This window comes from Ischnura elegans, chromosome 6 (assembly GCF_921293095.1).
Source record: "Ischnura elegans chromosome 6, ioIscEleg1.1, whole genome shotgun sequence".
NCBI lineage: Eukaryota > Metazoa > Arthropoda > Insecta > Odonata > Coenagrionidae > Ischnura > Ischnura elegans.
The window spans coordinates 52,226,225-52,247,475 of NC_060251.1; the positions used below are offsets into that span (position 1 = coordinate 52,226,225).

Sequence of the window (21,251 nt, forward strand, 5' to 3'; positions counted from 1 at the left end):
AGGGCTTTTATCTGGTCGGCTCACTCATTTCAAGTAGCGCGCGATTCTCACTCGTTTAACTCTGTGAGACGCCGCTAGGAGCATTGCAGCGCTGTATTGCATGTCAAAGTCGCCTTCAACTGTTCGTAAATAAGAAATACGCCACTGGAGAACGGAAAAAACCTCAGTGGCGATATTTTAGTTTTTTCAGCTCTAATTGATTGCCACTAAGTTTTCTAATTACAACTAGATTAAAAATTGTCCAAACAGCACAATTTTGGAAGAAACAAGCGTAACATGAGCGCATTCAAACAAGACGAGATGGGCAGGAAATTTCAGGCAATGCTAACTGTGTACATCACATTACTGCAACTTCACCTTTTCGCTTTGAAGGCAAGGACGTCACCTGCAAGATCGGACTTGTAAGTTCCATACTTCTTCGCCCATATCCTCGCATGAAAGACGGAGGTAGCACACTACTTCCCCTCGACCTCTCCTTCAGCGCTCTTCACTTATAAGCATTTCCGATTTCTTCTATCCACCATGTAGTCAAACAAAGTACACGCTCATTCGAATTTTTTAAACCGCAGGTTTTGAAACCAATATAATTTTCAGTTGCAATAATCCTCATATTAGTGTCTGAAGATGATTTTTGAAAAATCAAGTCCACAGCGTAATAGATATTACTCGGAAAGACAGATTTTGACTACTAACCTCATACTGTCCTTTGAAACTATGCGTTTCTCTACGTTTGATATGCGATTACTATTTGCAGTTTAAATGCCGCAGGATGCCCACTTGTGGCAGTAAATTTAGCATGCCCTCTGGAGCAAAAAACCCCATGCGATCTTTCCCATGTTCACCTCTGAGGTACCGACGTGACGGCGCAATGCTTATGAATAAGAAATGCTCACAGGAGCAGTGTAAAAATACATCACTTAAGGAGAAACTCACTTGCCTGCCACTTGTTTTTGAAGTAGGGTTTCAGATGAATGACTCGCGCTTGAAACCAAAGCCACTCAGTTCCCCTTTGCAACCAGAAAGGGTGGCAATGGGGAAGATAAGAAATTCGTGTAAGAGACGCACCCCCATTTTCGGCTTCAATTTCTGGAAGAAAAAAAGGTGCGTCAGACTGTTAATAGGGTTAATAGAATATCTTCGGTATCATTATAACACATACAATATACATTATTGTCCAGTGGCGGATACAGAAAAAACTCAAGGGGGGGGCGCAACATTTCTTGAATTGTCTTTAATTTTATCGTAATAAAAGATGATCAAGTCACAGGCAGAGTATATGAAAATTTTATTCAAAGTGATTATAAACATGTAAAAGACAATGCCATCTTATGATATAAAAAAGTTACAATTGTGGTTTTGCAATGTTCGGCAATACATGCGGACCCGCAAGGGGGAGGCGCGCACCCCCTGCGCCCCCCATCTGTATCCGCCACTGTTATTGTCTATCTAACACTGGCATTATTTACGTCTTAGCAAACCTTCATTTGTCTTCAGTTAAAAGATAAAATATCACAAAACTCCTTAAGTTTACAAAGAATTTGTCTGCTAGTATTCTCAGATGTTTAGGTGATGGCGCATTTTGGTCAGCATCATCCAAGCAGGGTGTTTGATGACCAGAACTGGACTAATTCGTGAATTTTTTGTCCCTGAAATTATGCATGAAATTTTCCTCCAGCCTGAAATTTCAAATTCTTTCATTTAAAATAAAATTTTGCCATTTCAACATCCATTTTCTGGCCTAAAATATGTTTTTCATAATCTTAAGTGCAGTTGCTTAGTAGAATTTTTACAGCCGCATCAAAGTGTGGAATGTAAACAACTCAATAGAATTGAAATACCTCGCACTCTTGACTCTAGTTAGATGAAAAAACATGAAGAATAGAATGTCAGCCGATCTACTTCTGAGGTCAAAGCAACGTAAATATCTACTTCTGAGGTCAAAGCAGCTTCTTGGATTGCATTGAATAAATGTAAATAAAGTCTTTAAATTGGGAATGTGACATAATAGATTAATGCTCTATCATTCAAAAGTATTGAAGTAATTATGGGTGTTTTAAAAATCTTTTATCTATAGCAGTAATCAGTGAGATTATATTGAATTTTGTAGAATAAAATATTTTAATTTAAATAGTTTTGCAGTGTCTGAAGGTTGCTTGGATTCCTTTCGCTAAATGGGAGAAAAGCAATCCAATGGTGGAACTAAATGTCCTAAGTTTTAATCTCCACCACGTCCTGATCCATCCACAATGTTTTTATCTTATTAATAGTAAGGCAGAGGAAGTTTTTGTTGTTATTAGTCAGTTGCATTACTTGCAGCAGCAACATGTGTAGTTGTAATATCCAAAAAAATGAGACAATAACAATAAATTAGCTGTCAGTATTGTGCTTCTGTTTCAAACAAGGGCCAGCATAAAAAGGTGTCTTCTTATAAGACATATACATATAAGGAAACAGCAAAGCACGTGTGTGGTATGTCATTGAAAGTCTGTATGATCATGGTTAAATGAAATCTTCATCAATAATTTCTATCTTATAATCTTATTTAAGTCATGTTTTATGCATATGTAATTATCAAGGCTTTTCTTTTTCTCCTTTTAGTACAATGAAACTCAGCTATATACGCAGCTATTGTACTATGCTGACATGTTCGACTTAAACAAAGCCAACAAGATAACTGGTGCTGATGAAGAAAGTAAGTATGTACCTGATTACAAAAAAGTAGAGGAGCTCTCAAGCATCCGCAGTCTAGAATGTTCATAGCAGATATCATATTCCACTAATAATTACTTATTTGAATACTTGAATGTTCAACTTAATTGTTCAATGTAATATTTGAATGTTCAACTTCCTTTAAATGAAGAAGGCAACATTTTATACAATGTAGTACAGTTAATTTTCAAGTTCCATTAGAAATGAGTTACTTCAGATGCCACATAAGTGAATATCACTATAAACTATGTCATTGTGACAATTGGGTTAAGTTTCTTTCAGATAACAACATTATTCATGAATTACAGTGGAACCTTGATCTATCATTTTTCAAGGGGATGGAGGAAATGAACGATGAATGCGGGAAAACGATGAATATGGGAAAGTTTGGCACGGTTGCCTATGCGGCAGGAAAGGCAGGATGTTGGCACGTAATAGTGATATTCTATAAAGGATTCATGCAGGAATATAGCTGTTTTCTATTTGAATATTTTATTTGAATTTTATGTAATACTTTTGGGCATATACTTGGTTCGACTAATATATCTTTCAATAATCCTTGGGAATACGACACCTCACTAAAAAATGTTTGCTTGCCGTCTCAGCATTCATCCTGCCAAGACGGATTCGGCAGTCTTATTACGACCATCTCTCATCACCGAAATTCAACTGCATGCTAAAATACGCATGCTTTGCATCAAAACTTGTGCACATCAGAAGTGTATTCCGAAATCTGTTGCAGGCCTGTTTTTTCGTCGGAGTTCCGAAGACGAATTGTGCCTGTGGGGCACCAACACTTTCTAGAGTAGTCTTCCCATCTCCGCGTTCAGAATAAGATTGCTTCAATACCCAAAAGCCATTACGACGGTAAAAAATTTATCCTCTAGCCTAGGCTTGCTACAATTTAAATTACATTGAATCCGGGCAAAACTGATCTATTTGAGAACAACAAAATACATCGCTCTCTCAGAGCCGCAAACCCTTGCCACCCCGATGGATAATCACAACGATAATCATTACACCACCGTACCTCATGGAGAGAGGGTTGCTATTTTTAAATGATGTAAGTCATGTTAAATGTACCACATAAAAATTCAATCAAACTAAGGCCAATTCCATGGAACCGTACCCATTTCGAGAAGCGTTCGGCATTCCGATTGCCGTCAAAATATGGCATTGACAAAGGCGTATCGAGGTACGATATCTCCCCTCGTCAGTGGTCTTCAAGACCCAACGTCGGTTGTCCACTTGGGATGAGAAGTTCTGGATTCAACCCAAAAATAAAGAGCCAACTAACGGAAAATTTTATTTATTTTCTAGGAGGGAAATGTTTTCATGCGCTGATATATTAAAATTATGTTTTCTTACTTCAGGGGGTATTTAAATCCCCACACGAACTCCCTTGGTGAAAATGAAGAAAATAGTAACCAATCTGAAAATATTTTAGTCGTAGGTGCGGCACTTCCTTGTTGTTTTAATGCATCCTTCAGGCTATAGTCGAATATTGATGGGATGTCATAAAATCAGGAAAGCCCTCTTCAAAATTATAAGGCTTAAAAAAATAAATAATTCCTCCCTATTTTATCGCGTTTCTTATTTGATTTCCATGCACTCATTCATTCACTCGAGAATGCATCGCTTCTCTTCAAACTGGGCGCCAAAATACCGTAGGTACTACCATAGAGTACGTACATACTTACTCTATTACTACAGGTACCTCAAGCATATTGGAATTTTAGTGGTTTTTAATAACAAACTTTGTCGAACAAACACAAATTATGATTGATAAAACCCATTAAATAATAGTACCTATTGAATTACTTTTGGGTAGGATACACTATTAAAACTGTTCACATTTTAAATACTACGCTTTTGAAAGAAGTCATGCATTGTCTTCTATTTCTTAGCGGTATTCTGTCGTAGTCGAAAATATGATTTTTCGAGACTTAAAATGTTTTCACGATCCTCGTCGCTTCCACTATGCGCATAGAAAAACGCTTTCACTTTTTCTAAAGCTTCGTAAGTCTCAACAAAGCTTGGGATCACTTCTACTTCGTTTTCCTCTTCTTCCTCTACAGCCCCAGTAGATGTGTGCGCTTCGCACAGTTCTTCAATGGTTTCAGTGCCACTTGTAACCACATGATGATCTACTGCTACGTAGCTCTGAAAATCGTATTTCTGGGCTCTACACATTTCTTCCCAGTCTTGACCAAAATCATCAACATCATCATCTCCAAGTTCATTATTATCAATCGGGTATCTGTGCCCAGCTTTACGGAAGCAATTCTGAATAGTGTTCTGGCTCACTTGTTTCCATGCTGCCATAATATAGTGGAGTGCTTCAAGTACGTTTAGTTTTTTCTTCATTGCCCTTCCTGACTCCATAAGGCAAATGGATTTTTGTACGAGGCGTTGCCTGTAGTACGCTTTTAAACTGCGTATAATCCCCAAGTCAAGTGGCTGGAGCGTACTTGTACAGTTTGCTGGGAACCGTACCACTTTAATATTCCTCAAAAAAGATGTGTCTTTGGGGTGTGCCACACAGTTATCCACAAAGAGGATAATTTTTCTATTTTGCCCCCCCATTTGGGCGTCTAATGCATGGAGGAACGAAATAAAAATTTCTGTTGTCATCCATGATTTACTGTTTGCGTAATATTTTGTCGGCAATTTTCTTACGTTTTTGAAGCACCTCGGTTTTGGCGATTTCCCTATCACAATCGGCACTTGCTTGTCGCTGCCATCACTATTCACGCAAAGCAAAACTGTTAGCCTGTCTTTGGATAATTTACCTCCATGGCAGCATTCTCCTTTATAGGCCAATGTTCTATCAGGAAGCACATTGAAAAACAGACCAGTCTCATCCGCACTATACACATCTCCTGGATCGTAGCCCTCCAGAATCGATGGCAGACTTTCCAGCCAGTCATCCGTGCTTTCAGCATTTATTTCTGCACTCTCTCCCGCCAGCTTCTTGAATACAAGACCATGTCGATTTTTGAATCGACTTATCCAGCCATTGGAAGCCTTAAAATTTTCGACGTTCAATTGGGTGGCAACAATCTTAGCTTTTTCCTTTAATATCACTCCATCAACGGGAATATTATACTCCCGTGCCTGCTGGAACCAATTGAAGAGCACCGTTTCCAATTCGGTAAATGTAGACTCCTTGCCAGTCTTTCTCTTCTTGGATGCGCTTCCACATCTGTCTATTTGCTCTCGAATCTCACTCTTCTTGGCCATTGTAGAGTTCAATGTACTTGCTGGCAACCCAAGACGTTTTGCAATGTCAACTCGCTTTTCCCTCTGCTTTTTTTCCACTTCTTCAATTATTTTGAGACGATCTTTCAAAGTTCTCTTTTGCTTCATCGGGACGGCCATGGTCAGAAGACGAATAAAAATTGAACTAATAAAAATGACACCAGGCTTCGCAAAGCCTCAAAAAAAAACACTGGCTTTAATTCAGCGAACACAGGAAAATACGGAACCACTCGTACGAGGTGAAGTTCGGAACGGACGCTGAGCCGATTGTCGAGATTGAAGCGCGACCAAAGTGTGTAACAAAATATCCTGAGATATCCCTTTGTTTGTGAATCTGACAAGAGAGATTTATAGCAAGTCAAAGTTTGTTATCTGATATTGTTTACGGAAAAAAATGTTGGATCAACGGCCGAGAAGCTCAAATGCCAGGGTATCGAGTTTCGTCTGCCTCGTCTTTTACCAGTCATTTGTTACCTTTGGGGCCAAGAGGTGACTCAGACAGCAATTGACTTCCAGAAATGTGAGCTTTGAAGATGAAAAAGGTCAGGGGGAGCGAAAGGAGGAGGGGTGAAATACTTTTCTATCATTCTCGGGTAACTTGATATTTCCTTTGGAAGCTAATGATTTATGGTCTTCGTAACACGAACCCATCGCGAAACGTGACCCGGGTCGTTAAATGCCTCTTGGTTGGTTTCAGAGAGGAAGAAAGAGTCAGAGGGGGTGGGGGACAAGGGCTGACGGGAGGGGGGTAGCTGATTGTGAGAACTGTGCAACGTAGACAATCCCACGGCCCCGAGCTGCTCCGGAGGGCCCTATGGTGCTTCCATCTCTTGGGGAAGATTAATACTATGTGCCGGTCGAATCCGCGAATGCCACATTGTAAATACGTCGTTTCATTTTTGTCAAACGATGAATGCGGGAAAAAAATACATCGGGACCCTGATCTTCGAACAACAAATGCGGGAAAACGATACTTCGGGGAACGATAGATGCGGGAAAAAATTACATTGTCTTTATAGGACTTTTTTGGGTCCAGGGACGGCGAACGATGAATGCGGGAACGATAAATCGGGGTTCCACTGTATATGTTTACATTATTTATTTTCCCAATTTAAAGATGTTGGCTCAAAGTCGCATACCGTGAATTGACCTACGAAAGAATTAACTGTGCAATGTAATATAAATAGTGGCGGCTAATTTTAGAACCATGATCAAAGAACACGATTGGTAATTACCATTTGTGTTCTTTCATCATGGATGTATTGAACTTTCACCAAATCAAGCCAAAAACGATTTTATAAGTGTGGGAAGTGCAAGCATTTTGGGAACTTCGTGAAAATTTCGTTCCCGAAGCTGCTTAAATGCCAAAAAATTGAAACAATTGCTTAAGATTACATCCATTGGATATTTATTTGCCATGGTGGAGTGGCATGCAGTGTCTGTGACAGCAACATCCGTATGCTTTTTTTTGCATTCTTCATGAGGTTGATAAGTAGTAGTAGTAGTAGTAGTAGTAACTAGTGATGGGTCGGTTCGATTCCTCGATTCTCGGCCAAGAACCGGAATCGAAAACGAGTACTTGCCAAGGCGAAAAATCGATTCCGATTCCAGCAGTACTTAAACAACAAAATATACGACCGCATTTCCAATAGTCATTTGAATTTTCGCGCCACGTAATCGTAATAACAAAACACATATCTTCTTGGGATGTGCGAGTACTCGAAAATGCAAGTCGATCGAGTAGTTGGTACTCGACTCGAGCGTTTCGGGTAGCATTACGGATGTTGAGTCGAGTAGTTAAGGTTACAGAGCTTTCGAGGCTAGTAGGTCCAGCAATCTGCCGACAGGAAGCGCTATCATGAAACTCATGTAATAGTGCAGTTTTTAAAGCCGATAAGTCATTCTAATGCCTTGGCCTGGTAGTTTCAGCTTGCCGAATACACTATTGTTGTTGTCGACGTGGGCGCCGAACACCTTTACGCCAGCCGCGGCGGCCGATCGTCTTCCTACCCTGCGCACACTGGTCCGAAATCGGAAAAAGCTGGAATAAAGTCCAAAATGACCTTTTTGGGGATAGAGACTTGAAACTCAGCGTAAATACTCATAAATCATTACCAAATATTGATTTATATGCCATTTTACATAAATGCGAACCTTTAGTGAGATACAGAGGCCCAAACATGACCAATTTTTCAATGCCACACGAGATATCGTTTTCCCTCAAAAAATCTTTGAATTTATCCAAGTGGTTTTGCGTTGGTAAGAGTTTTGTGGAATAAAAAACGCAATATTCCTTTGATCTGGTGCTTTGCCTATACTTTCAATGACTTTTGAAGATTCTGGCTCTCAACTGTCTGGTTTTACAACGCAAAATGGCCGACCCGTTTTTCACGTGAAATTTGACATTAAGTAGACATTATCTTTCGTTTACGAAATATAACTCGGAAAATTTGAACCGCAATATAAAGTAGAGATTTCTAAAGAGTACTGAGTAGAAATCTTGAAAAGAAAGTTTGCGACGAAGGAAATAAGAGCGATTTTTCAATCGCGCGTCAAGGCTGACCTACACGCCGCGGACCTCGAGGCTCGGTAACTGAGGCCGATTTTTCAAGTTTTTTAAAACATTAGTCCTGAAAATCGTCATTTAAAGCATGGATAATCGTCTTCATTGACTTAAAACACTAAATAGGATGTTTAAAAGGATTATGTATAGATCGACTAGACCATTTAGCGCGCATTACTCAAGTGAAAATATTAAGGATTGGATATTTTTCGGAACCATCCCGCGCGTAAGAAATATGCCTCGGGTATTGAAGTAAAGTGAAGAGATTAAGTCAGTATGCTTAAGAGAGAGAAAAATGAACAGTTTCCGTGAAAGGCAACAAGCGATACCCTTTTTCCCTTTCCACCCTCTCCGAGGTGAGTCGCGCGGTAGGGGGAGTTTTCACACCACAAGGCTCTTTTTAGCCTTTTCTATTACTGCGTCCGTCCGATGTAATATTCATTTGTAGCGTTTAGTTTCTTTCTTGAACTTTAAAAAGCAAGAGATTTAAAGGTTGATTGAATGACGTGAGAAGTATAGCATTTTTTTGGCTCTACAAAACTAAAGTTTAGTTCTATATAGTTGTTCGCTTCGTTCACTTGAATTCTGTTGACATTTGTAATTTTCAGTTGTGTTTTGTCTCTGTTGGTTGGTTACCAAGATTGTTTATGGATCTGTATTTGTTAACAATCCTTATGTGTGTGAAGTTAAAATACGGTACTACTAAAACTTTTAAAATATGACGAGTTATTGCATTTAATTCATTTACAACTACCAGTGCTTTCCAATAAAATACCAACAGAGGTTATGGACCCAGGACTGGTAAATTATAAGAAGTAAGTGAAGTCTTCATAATGTCGTCTGACGCATCCGGTATATCGTCTCACATTAAGCCGTTGTGTGGGCGTGAAGGATATCCAACTTGGAAATTTAAGCTGAAGGCGTATTTAATAGATCAAAACTTGTGGCATGCTGTTGATGGATACCCAAATGATGATCATACTGATGCTGCTTCAAAGTCCAGGAAGGATGAGCGTGCCCTAGCTAAGATTTGTTTGTGCGTGGACGATTCCGCTATCATACATGTAAGAAGATGCAAAACAGCTGCTGAAGCATGGAAAGTTCTTGCCGATGCATATGAAGATAAGGGTTTTGCCCGGAGACTTAACCTTCAAAAGACTTTGTACCGGTTATCCCTCGGAGATTATACGTCCATTGAAGAGTACCTAACTGCCGTAATGGATACCGCTCAGAAGCTTGCTGATATTGGGAAGGAGATTCCTGATGAGGATTTAGTTGCTATTTTGCTTGGAGGTCTTCCTTCACATTACGACCCCCTAGTAATGGCACTCGAGAATTCAGGAGTTGAAGTAACGGTGAACATGGTGAAAACTAAACTCTTAAATGAAATGTCCAAAAATGATGGTGCAACTGAGACTGCATTTGCATCCAATGCGTCTCGAACTATTCCGAAGAAAAAGAAGTTCCCGAACCGCAACAACTCTCAAGATGGTATCGTCTGCTATGGATGCAACCAACCCGGCCATAAAAAACCAGACTGTCCAAACAAGACCAAGAAAACGGCACAGACATCGAGTTCAACCCACAAGCAGCTACACAAGAAACAATACACTTTATTCTCGGATTTAGGTGTTGGTGGTTGTGCTCAAAGCAATAAAAATGATTGGTTTGTGGATTCCGGGGCAACTGCCCATATGACTCCTCATAAAGATATTCTGTTCAATGTTAAAAGTAACTCTGGTTTGGAGATTGTGTGTGCTGATAAACGTAAGTTGCAGAGTGACAGTATAGGTGATGTCATGATTCACAAAAGTAATAACAACAACAGTATTAGTAGTATTTCTGAAGTTGTTCATGTGCCTAATCTTGCTACAAATCTTATATCTGTGTCAAAATGTGTTTCAAAAGGTTTTGTTGTAGTATTTACGAAAGAAGGTGCTAAATTTTTTCATGATAATGATTGTAGTATTTCAGGGAATGTTTTAATGACTGCTCTTCCCAGTAACGGGTTATATAAGATAGAGTCACAGGTATCAGAAAAGTCCCTGGCTGCTACAACTAACCCTTCTCAGCAAACTCTTTGGCATTGGAGGTTGGGACATCTCTGCCGCTATGGTATGAATCTACTGAGAAATGGATTAGCTGATGGAGTTGATTACGCCCCTGAGGAAAATAGAACTGTATGTACTGCATGTCTAGAAGGGAAACAGAGTCGAGAACCTTTTCTTAAAATCAAAAGTAAAAGGGCGACTAAATGCCTAGAGTTGATTCATTCTGACCTCTGTGGACCATTCAGTGTAAACTCATTAGAAGGAAATAAGTATTTACTTGTATTTATAGACGATTACTCTAGAATGATATTTACCTATTTCATTAAAACAAAAGATCAAGTTAGAGTAAAGTTTCAAGAGTTTAAAAACCTCATGGAAAAGCAAACTGGCCAGAAAATTAAAATTTTACGATCAGATAATGGTTCTGAGTATGTTAATAGGGAATTCTCAGATTATCTTAAGTCAGAAGGAATTATTCACCAGACTTCCATACCCCGTACTCCTCAGCAAAATGGTGTTGCTGAAAGGGGAAACAGAAGCATTGTGGAGAAGGCTCGTTCCATGTTGCATAGTGCCAGACTACCTAAGTCATTTTGGGAAGAAGCTGTGAGAACTGCTACGTATCTCAAGAATAAATCACCTCATAGATCCGTTACAGGAATGACTCCAGAAGAAAAATGGACAGGTGAGCGTCCCAACTTGACACACTTAAGAGTATTTGGCTGCCGAGCTTTTGTACATATTCCAAAGGAGGAACGCAAGAAGTGGGATAGCAAAAGCAAGGAACATATATTTGTAGGATATAGTGAGAATAAGAAAGCTTACAAATTTAGGGATCTTTCTAATTATATGAAGGTAGTCCATGCTAGAGATGTTGTGTTTTTAGAAAATAATTTTTCCGGTGAGAGCAGTACTGATGCTCAAATTCCTTTGGATTCTTACAATGAAAATGCAGATTCAACAAAAGATGAAGCTGCGGCTGCTGTTAAAATTCTTTTGGATTCTCCTTGTGAAAATGCAGACTCAACAGAAGATAAAGCTGGGACTAATGTTCAAGAAACTGCTAAGAGTCCTAGATATCCTCGAAGGGTACGTAACAAGAAACAATTTCCTGATCATGTTGTTTTACAAGCAAAAAATTTCTTTGACAAAGAACCTACCACATTTGAAGAGGCTATGCAAAGTGAAGACAAAGAGCATTGGATGAAAGCAATGATGGAGGAATTAGAGTGTCTTAGAAAAAATGAAACTTGGAAGCTAGTGCGAGTTGCAAATAAAAGTGTAATACCATGTAAATGGGTTTACAAATTGAAAAGAGACAATGGTTAAATGCTTAAATCGTATAAAACATGAAAAATGTATGAGAGGTTTAGGCATGGTTTAAAAATAATTTAAAAAAAAAAATTTGTAATTCATTTGATGGAAATGCTAAAGAGCTGTTTCAGCACATCTTCAATTACGGGGGGGTGTTGACATTTGTAATTTTCAGTTGTGTTTTGTCTCTGTTGGTTGGTTACCAAGATTGTTTATGGATCTGTATTTGTTAACAATCCTTATGTGTGTGAAGTTAAAATACGGTACTACTAAAACTTTTAAAATATGAAGAGTTATTGCATTTAATTCATTTACAACTACCAGTGCTTTCCAATAAAATACCAACAGAGGTTATGCTTAACAAAGATTTAGAGGTTGATTGAATGACGTGAGAAGTATAGCATTTTTTTGGCTCTACAAAACTAAAGTTTAGTTCTATATAGTTGTTCGCTTCGTTCACTTGAATTCCATTAAGATTCAAGATCCAACAAATCGTTGATATAATTTTTAATAAAAATTCCAAAGTCTCCGAAATCTTGCAATTTTGGTGGGAAAGTACTTGCCCAATAACAAACATGTGTAGCAAAAGGCAATTTTCTGCAGGCAGTAATACTGTAACATGGAGACGTCAAAACCTGCTGGCTGAGCATGTAGAATAATTGGATTTTCTGCTTGAGAATTTGAAAGGGCCAAATATTACATGATTCATATATGTAGTATGTAATCTTTATTACAGCTATGAAAATTCCTGTACTCAGGGCTCTCCCTTGTAGTTTGGATATATATATATTGTCGACATATTATGAGTGCCAATATTCTAAAGTAATACCTATCATGTAACACCACTTTTCAGGTATGTTCTGTTTTGAAATTTAGCTATTATATTTTAATTACATAGTGATGATATGAAAGATGCTTTTGTCAACTGACTCTTTCACAGAGTAATATTTTTAAAAGTGGTTTTCTTATTGCCTGGAATTAAGTGATATTTTTCTTGGAGCCTATGGCTTCAGAATCGATGGAATCGGTATCGGTAGAATCGGAATCGAAATGTCAGAATCGGAATCGGGATCGGAATCGATAAAATTTTGGAATCGACCCATCACTAGTAGTAACCTTTATTTGCCCAGAGGACACTGAACACAGTAAAAAATACATGAGTTGAGTGTATAGGACACGTCATATACATATAAATGTTGCAAACAATAATAAAATAAAATACACAAGTGTATGGCACCATAATTTGACCAAAAGAAGTTCATAAAGTACATAAAATTTATTCCATATTCAATATGATTATTGTTTCCCCAAAAATTAAATAAAACTGTTCTTTCCTTAAAAACGCTATTAATTTCCTTTTGAACAGGACTGGGTCCTTTTCGTACTTAAAATCAGTAGGGAGCCTGTTCAGTAGAAGAAGGCCCATGGATTTAGGCCCCAAGGATGCATTTAAAGTCCTGCAATATAAGTTTGACGTGTTTCCAGCGGCTGCGTCTCCCTTTTATTAAATTTGGTTTTAGCCTATACGTATGGAATATATCCATATAATTGGAAGAATGATTGGAAATAAGTGCTTTCACCTGAGAAATCAGTAACTGAAAAATGTGTTTTAAGCTGCATGTCAATTCTCACCGCAGCAAAATTAGCACATACGTAAGTTAAGGATGTCGGTAGAATTCCTCCTTATGTGGGTTGGAGCTCATTGAATGAAAAAAGTAGGAAATAGTATTTCAAGGAGGTCCGGAAAGTTTGAGGGGTAGACATTGCACGTTGATGCCATTATTATGCGATGCTCTGAATCACCACGTCTACGTATCCCAAATCACGAAATTTAATGTTTAACAGAAGAAAGTTTCATATTAGTTGACTAGCTCATGTGGGATTAATGTGAAGGCAGGCTCTGATATGGCAATTAAACCACTTAGACAGCCGTATTTTCTCTGATGCAACTTAGAAAAATAGAAATTTTGAAACATAAGTGACCTTAGATGACCATTTAGTTGCACTTCCTCTACCCTTTAGAATTTAGTCCTGCTTGGTAGTGTATGTGGCTCCTACTCTAGAAAAAGTTTGGAGTTACCCATAACAATGGTGCAGTAAGTGCCAAAACTGTTTGGGTTAATGAAATGTTGTGAGGAAAACGACAAAGTTCCATCAACCATAAGATGTCTAAGTGACTTTACTCTGACGTATGATTAATATCAGAATTTTTTTATTGATGTAAAGGTAAGTTTTCACATTGCAAAAGAAATAGTCTAATATTTTTGGTATATCACTTATCACTTGGCGCCATAAGTTGATAGCCATTTAATATTTTCCCTTGTGGAAGGTTACACGGGACAACTTGCCCATCGAAACGTCGGCCGAGATGGAGAACCTGACCCGGTGGAAATCCCGTGTTACCTTCCACAATTCTATACGCCGGGAAAGCCTACGATCATTAATATTTTCCCTGTCAGCAAATGCTTAACTTAATCTTGTCCACATTTAAAAATCAAGGGAATGTCTCTTGATGGTTGCTATTTCCACAAGTATGAATTAATTATGTCAAGGATAACGCCTACTAGCCATAATACCCTTTACTCTCCTAGTTTTGGCTACTGTTGTAATGATGGATTCTTTTTTTTTTGCAGAACCGCCTGAAAACATTCCAAGAGATATTGAGTCTGCCTATTCTAAGTTAGAGAATCAGGTGAACCGAATTTTAGCATCCAGTTCATATGCTGTCATAAATTTAGGTAGTTTATTCATGCCTCTAAAAAAACTGAAAATTTGAACCGCTGAGATTATTAAATTATTGGCCCTTGGCCTGTATTTTAAGAAATATTTTTTATTAAAAATTATTCAAATTTGTTGTAAATAAATGTGTATCCCTATGTTGTATGATAAGTGTATGTGAAAGGAATATTGTAATGTTTGGATGATCCTTCACTTATGTGCGGATAAATTTTATAAAAATTTCTATAAAAGCTTGATGTGAGATTTTTCATCTTCACCTGCTGTTGAATAATAGGTTTGTCTCATAAGCATCCAACGTGCATTCAAATCTTTGCACCAGAGCACTATGTTTTTGTGCACCTCAAATATGCTCCAAAAAGTTAGATGGTCAGCAAAAAATATTGCATTGAAGTTATGAAAATATTGCACGATGCAGTGAGAAAAACTACAGTTTCTGGTCAAGTGGTGACTTCTTCTCAGGGTATTCATCAGACCTTGTATAGCAATTTTTGGTGAAATACAAGATTATACAGCTTTACCAGCTTCCTTGCAGTCTCGACATACCCATCTATGACTTTTGGATGTTCCCAAAATTGAAAATTGCTCTCAAAGGAAGGTGGTTCAACGACATCAAGACGATTCAGAGTAACACGACGCACGAGCTGAAGGCCATTCCAAAATCTGCATTCCAGTACTGCTTTGAGATGTGGAGTCACTGCCGGGAGCATGTGGTTCAATTAAATGGCTGCCACTTTGAAGGATGCCATGGCCCGGATGAAGATTAGCACCAACACAGAGATATCAACACAGGTTGTATAATTTTCAGACATTCCTCGTATGGCTGTCAAGCAATTTTAAATTTAATTTTAGATAATTTAGTTTTCCATATGGAAATTCTATGTTACCCGCGAACTGAGTACTCCTTAGTAATGAAGTGTTTGCTCACTTATGAGAAACTGTGTCAAATAATCTCTATTGTATCAGCCAAAAATGCTTTATTTCAAATCTTAGGTCCGTATGAGATGTCATTGATTTATAATTAAAATCTACAAAATTTCAACCGTGCTGAAACGAGGGACCTGGAGCGCTCCTCCGCTCCACTATACTCAGGCTCCATTGTCGGAGCGGAGCAGTTCAATTCCTACTGCTCCGCTCCGGAGCGGAGCGACGACAATGGGACCTAGGTGCTCCACTCCGGAGCGGAGCATTTCTTGCGAGAACTCCACTCCAGCAGGAATGGAACTGCTCCGCTCCTACAATGGAGCCGGAGCATAGCGGAGCAGAACACAAACGTCAATGCTTCGCTTCTTGGCGGGAAATCGACGTATGCACGCTTCTGCAGCCGTGGAACGCATCAGATATTCCCTGCGGCTATTTTTATGTTGAGTTATTAATACACATTCTACGTGATTTGCGGTATTATTTAATACCAGTACATTTCAATTTAGGAATAGTATTATGTAAAAAAAAGTATTTGTTTCAGGCGTGACTTAATGGAATCTTCTTGACACGATGAAAAGTAAAGATTAAAAAAAAAAAATTTGTGTGCGGCTGTTTATTCTCTGTCTTCTGTGCATTTGTACCAGACGATGACGTGCCACGTCGAAACCTAGGTCGTAAATTAAATATTTATGCGGAATTACAAAGTTTTCTTTACTTTTCATTATGTAAAAAATACTTTTCAAATTGGGCAGTCCAATATGTGTTCTATTTAAATACCTTGCGTTAGATACTTTTGAATAATAAATAATGATAATATTAAGGATTAATACAATACGATAGTTGATATTTGCTATCTATGTTGTTTTATAATTTCACAGGCTTTGTGTCGCCATTTTAATAATTTATTAATTTTATTATCGCATTATAAAATTCTTTGTTGGGCGATATTAAAAAATAAAAATGCTGTAGGCTAATATTTTCAAAATTCTGGGATATCGTTTTTTTTACAATGCCATAACGTAGTACGTTTAAAATATTAAGGATGTGGCCCTTCGTTGGGTGGAAAGAGCATTTCTAATGAAATTTTACAATACATATGTACTTGGATTTAAAATGAATATATATTTTAACCAAAGCCCATAATTTTTTTCCGAATAACATGCTTTGTAATTAGAGGTTCTCCTGAGCAATGTCTGTCTGTTAAACTGAATTCCGCGATAACACCTATTTTGAAATGTAGTTTTTCTTTCCCAAACAATGCAAGCATTTATTTACAAATGGTATATCTTTTGTACATTTACAAATTGTACCGATTTTTGTGATACAATTGCATAACAGTTGTATTTAAACTTCTTGTATACAGATGATTCACAATTCAGTTGTAATAAAAAGGCAAAATACAAGGGAAACTCAAATTTTCAATACCTTTGTAATAAATCTTTAATTAATTTTAATCATAATCTTTAGATTGTAAAATGATGGAAAATTGATATTTATAACTATAGAAAAATAATAGCATAATTTCATAATTGCAGACGACTTTTATTCATGAAAATATCGTAAAAATTATGGCATGAAACGGCCTTGGTAACCATCAGTTGTTGATTTTTTACTCAACAGAGAGGATCACAATAAAATTAAGTTTGGATTCACGAGCGCATAACTTCGGAATACGCTCTTTTCCTTGCTCATAAGTGTGAAAAACATCAACAAAAAACAAGATAAAATATCCATATATACCCTACAAGGCCAGTTAGTTAAGGCCAGTTATATGGCAGTATTGTCAAATATTCCATCTATCATCTCTGAATTTTATTGATAGCCAAGAATAGTATGTAAAACATGTAATATTCAACTATAAAAATCATGTTCACAAAATTAAATTATTTTATTAGTTTATTATGTTTCTCCAATGCCATTAAAACCCGCATAAATAATAATCATTGTGAATTATTGTTGCGGCCAGGAAAAAATCTACATTATACACGTGAAAGATAAAAATCGCAGTTGGCGTAATTGCTGTGAAGACATTATATAACATGTTGAAAGGTTTTACCGACGTATTCTTAAACATATGCTTAAAATTTGAAACATAGCGGAAAGTAGTGCATCACTTAATTTTGATTTCCAATCAAATTTTCGTTATAATGGTTGATTTGGCTATGGACATATTGATGAATATTAGTCAACTTTTACAAGGGTATCATTATGCTAAGAATCCGATATTTCTTTATAAAATGATGTATTCTAAATAAAAATGTCACGAAAGGAATTGCTATTAAATATCGCTGTGCCATCACGTGCGGGTAACCCTTCATTATATTTAAATTAATTAAGTTTTATTGTGGGTATTTCTATTAATAATTAATTATGGTTAATTTTATTTGGAAAATACGCACTTCCAGGTGGCAATAGAATTTATGGAACAAAGTTAACACAAAATTAATACCGGAGCGGAGCAGCATCATAGCAATTCGCTCCGCTCCGAGGAGCTCCGACATGCCCTCCACCTGAGTGCTCCGCTCCGACATTGCTCCGACCTACTCCGCTCCGCTCCGACAGGAGTGGAGCACCCCGGAGCAACAATGAAAATTCACTCCGCTCCACTGCTGCTCCAGGTCCCTGGCTGAAACCCATGACCCCCATGCATTTCAATGTGTGACGTCAGCTGGCACACACAATACGGAGGTTGCTCTGTGGTATTTTTCAATTTTGCTTTTTGCCAGCTGTCAATTCTCATTCTTTTGAAATCTCAAAGATTGTTAATTTGACTTTTAAATTATACCTTCTTGGGGTAAAGGAATTTTTACTCTGAAAAATTCTTTGTAATGGAGGAATGTACTTCATCTAACGGAATTCCCTGGAAGAAGACCTGGAGAGAGTATTTTGTCCTGCGATATTTTCTGCCCCAGGAATGATTTTCGTAAGCATCCCAATAAACCCAATACTGAGAAGGAAGGCAATGATTGCTGCTCGAAGGAATTTGAAGATGATGCTATCTTCTTCATCACATTTAAACTCCTGTGAATATCATTTCTAAGTAAGTGCTGACTTTAACTTATTATTTGGGTAGTGTGCAAGTTGATGTTACAATGTGGAGAAGTAGTAGCTGGGTGTTCAGGCAACAATAACTTTGCAAAAGCAACACTAATTAAAAGGTAAAAATATTAATTAACACAGTTTAAAAGTCTGTGGGTATTTTCATGGAAATGCATGGATGATTCAATCCACATTCAATGAACTTCAAGGAAATACTTACATTCCATCCAAAGTTAATGATTTTTTTTATTCTACTAAAAAACTCAACTTGTGTGAACTTCTTGAAGGAAATTAGTTTTTTTTTAATTCTAGCGTTTGAAATATTGAAAGAATTTTCAACTTACCGAGGACTGATCCAAGCTGTCCTTCTAGCCAAATGGACTTTTTTTTAGCATTCCCCTTCTCTTAGAATTACAAATGTTTATTGATTGGTGGTGATCTTAATTATGTAGTGTTCATATTTATATAAAGTCAACAATCTGAATATTGGTTTTACGGATCTCTGTGCAGAATTCTCCTATCTGATAGTATCTTAACACTAACATAAATCTTCTGTTTTGCATCGTATGCTCATCTGTTCTATGTAATAATAATTTTATTCACCTTCATAAATGGGGTATACCATGTTAGGTGTTGTCAAATACAAACTCATCTATGCAAACATGCATATATTATACGTTCTACTTACACATTTCACAATCAAATATCATTAAAATTACATTCAAAGTACTAATGTATAAATTATAGGGGATATCTCACAAGCCAAACCCTTCATCTTCTTTTAAAGTTAGTTCCATTTTCTGCTTCAATACGAGTTGGTAACCAGTTGAACAACCTGAAAGGTTGAACAACCTGAAACCAACAACCTTATGGAAGGAATTATAATTGAAGGACAATCTACAATATTCAAATTATTGCTGTTCCACGTGCTATAGTTGTGAACATTAGATCAGTGCATGTAACAGCCTACATTTTCTCTGACAAAGCAGAGTGCTCTGAAAACCTACTCGCTGTATACAGACATGATCAGCCGTGAAAAAAGTGAGTGCTCACGAGGGAGTGCATTACCAACAATCCTTATTGTTCTCTTTAGGAACAATATAGAAAAATCTTCACATAGTATCTTATCCAATACCTTTTTTGCTATTTTTTCCTTTTCCTTGTCCTTCAACTACGATCATTTATTAATGATAATCTGCATCCCAGCATGTCTGATGATGTGGCTGACATGTTGATTCATTGTCTCCTAAAGGCTCTCTCCTGCTCTATTGAAGACTTCCACCTAATTCTCACACTTGAAACATTTGATCTTCACATCAAATTTCTGGTTTCCTAGATTGACGTTGATCTTGGCCTCTTTTTTATGATGCAGACTTATATTTTAGTTTCCTTTAAATTCATTTTCAAGCTATATCGAGTCATTATAATATATATATTTTTTTCTAAGGTGCCATAACTGCTGATTCTTTAGGGATTCCTATTATCAAATAGGGAAGTGCACTAATTTTTTTTTATTGCTGAATTTGAAAGTTTAGCCTAAAAAAGAAACATTAGTATAGTCACTTTTATTTTCTGCATCTGGGGTATGCACTTTAAAACGTTTTGAAAGTCGGAAAATTTCATGTTGCGCTGAAACACAGTGCCTCCATCTTGACTGAGATGTGACGTCACAAGGCAGTAGTCACCAGTGGAGTATCGCTGTATTCCGTCGCCTTCTTTAGCGCGGCGAGAGTCTCCGGGAATCGGTGGAGTTTGCTTCCTAAAAATGTCGTCTAGTACCGAAAACATGGATTCAAAATAGAATTATAAATGATTTTTTGTTCCAAATTTCATCTCGACGTCGAAACAAAAGCCTGGAGAAGATATTCATTTCCGTGCCTTAAGCACAAGCTATACGGAATAAATGGTTCAAGGCTGCTCCTGACTCTTACCTATCGATGATATTCTGTTTTGAAGATCATTTGAAGGTATTGTAAGATCAAATTGATATTTATATTATAATAATTTACTTAATAGGTACCTCAGTCACATCAGAAAGTGTTGAGTCAAAATATAGCATCTTCCGCGTAGACCTACGTAATTTATAAACTGAAAGTAGTTTGGTTAAAGAATTATGGCGCGACTGTTTTTTTACACGACCGGGCAAAATGCGTACTTTGCCCATGATATGTGCATATATGATAACAAACGATTTTTGTTAAAGTTAATCTTTATTTGTTGAAATTAGTACATTTATAGGTGATACAAATATGAAGGTACACGGCAGGTCGCGCGGCGTAATTTGTACTCCACTGGTGACGGGTTCATCTTGCTGATCTAAAACATCAGCTACAATACCTCGAACTTTGAAAACTCGCAATATAGGCAGTCAAAGTACATTGTAAGAATACACGAGACCATTATAGCCCAGAATGTACGTACAATGTCGAAATCCTTGGTTTTCAAAGATTGACGTATTTTATACGCCAGCGCGCCCGGTCCAGGGTTATCAACTTTTATTTCATCCTATTTGTTAGTTGAAATTATATTTCAGAATGGTTCTTTTAGCACTGCTACTGAGGTAAACTGGTAGGTACTGAGTACAAGGTACTGAGGTATGTACTAAGTAAACTCCCTTTGGAGTAATGTGAATTACAAGTGTTCGAGATATATGG

At 37.4% G+C, this 21,251-nt stretch overlaps 1 protein-coding gene across 1 annotated transcript in view; it reads left to right on the forward strand.

The window, feature by feature from the left end:
• Positions 1-15,321, forward strand: part of LOC124160679 (DNA polymerase alpha catalytic subunit) — an 86,157-nt gene extending 70,836 nt beyond the window's left edge. Inside the window, exons 23-24 of the mRNA XM_046536648.1 lie at positions 2,599-2,692; positions 14,532-15,321. Coding sequence (XP_046392604.1) covers positions 2,599-2,692; positions 14,532-14,674 — 237 coding nt within the window. The 3' untranslated portion in view covers positions 14,675-15,321. The remainder of the gene's footprint in view (positions 1-2,598; positions 2,693-14,531) is intronic.
• Positions 15,322-21,251: the final 5,930 nt, after the last annotated feature.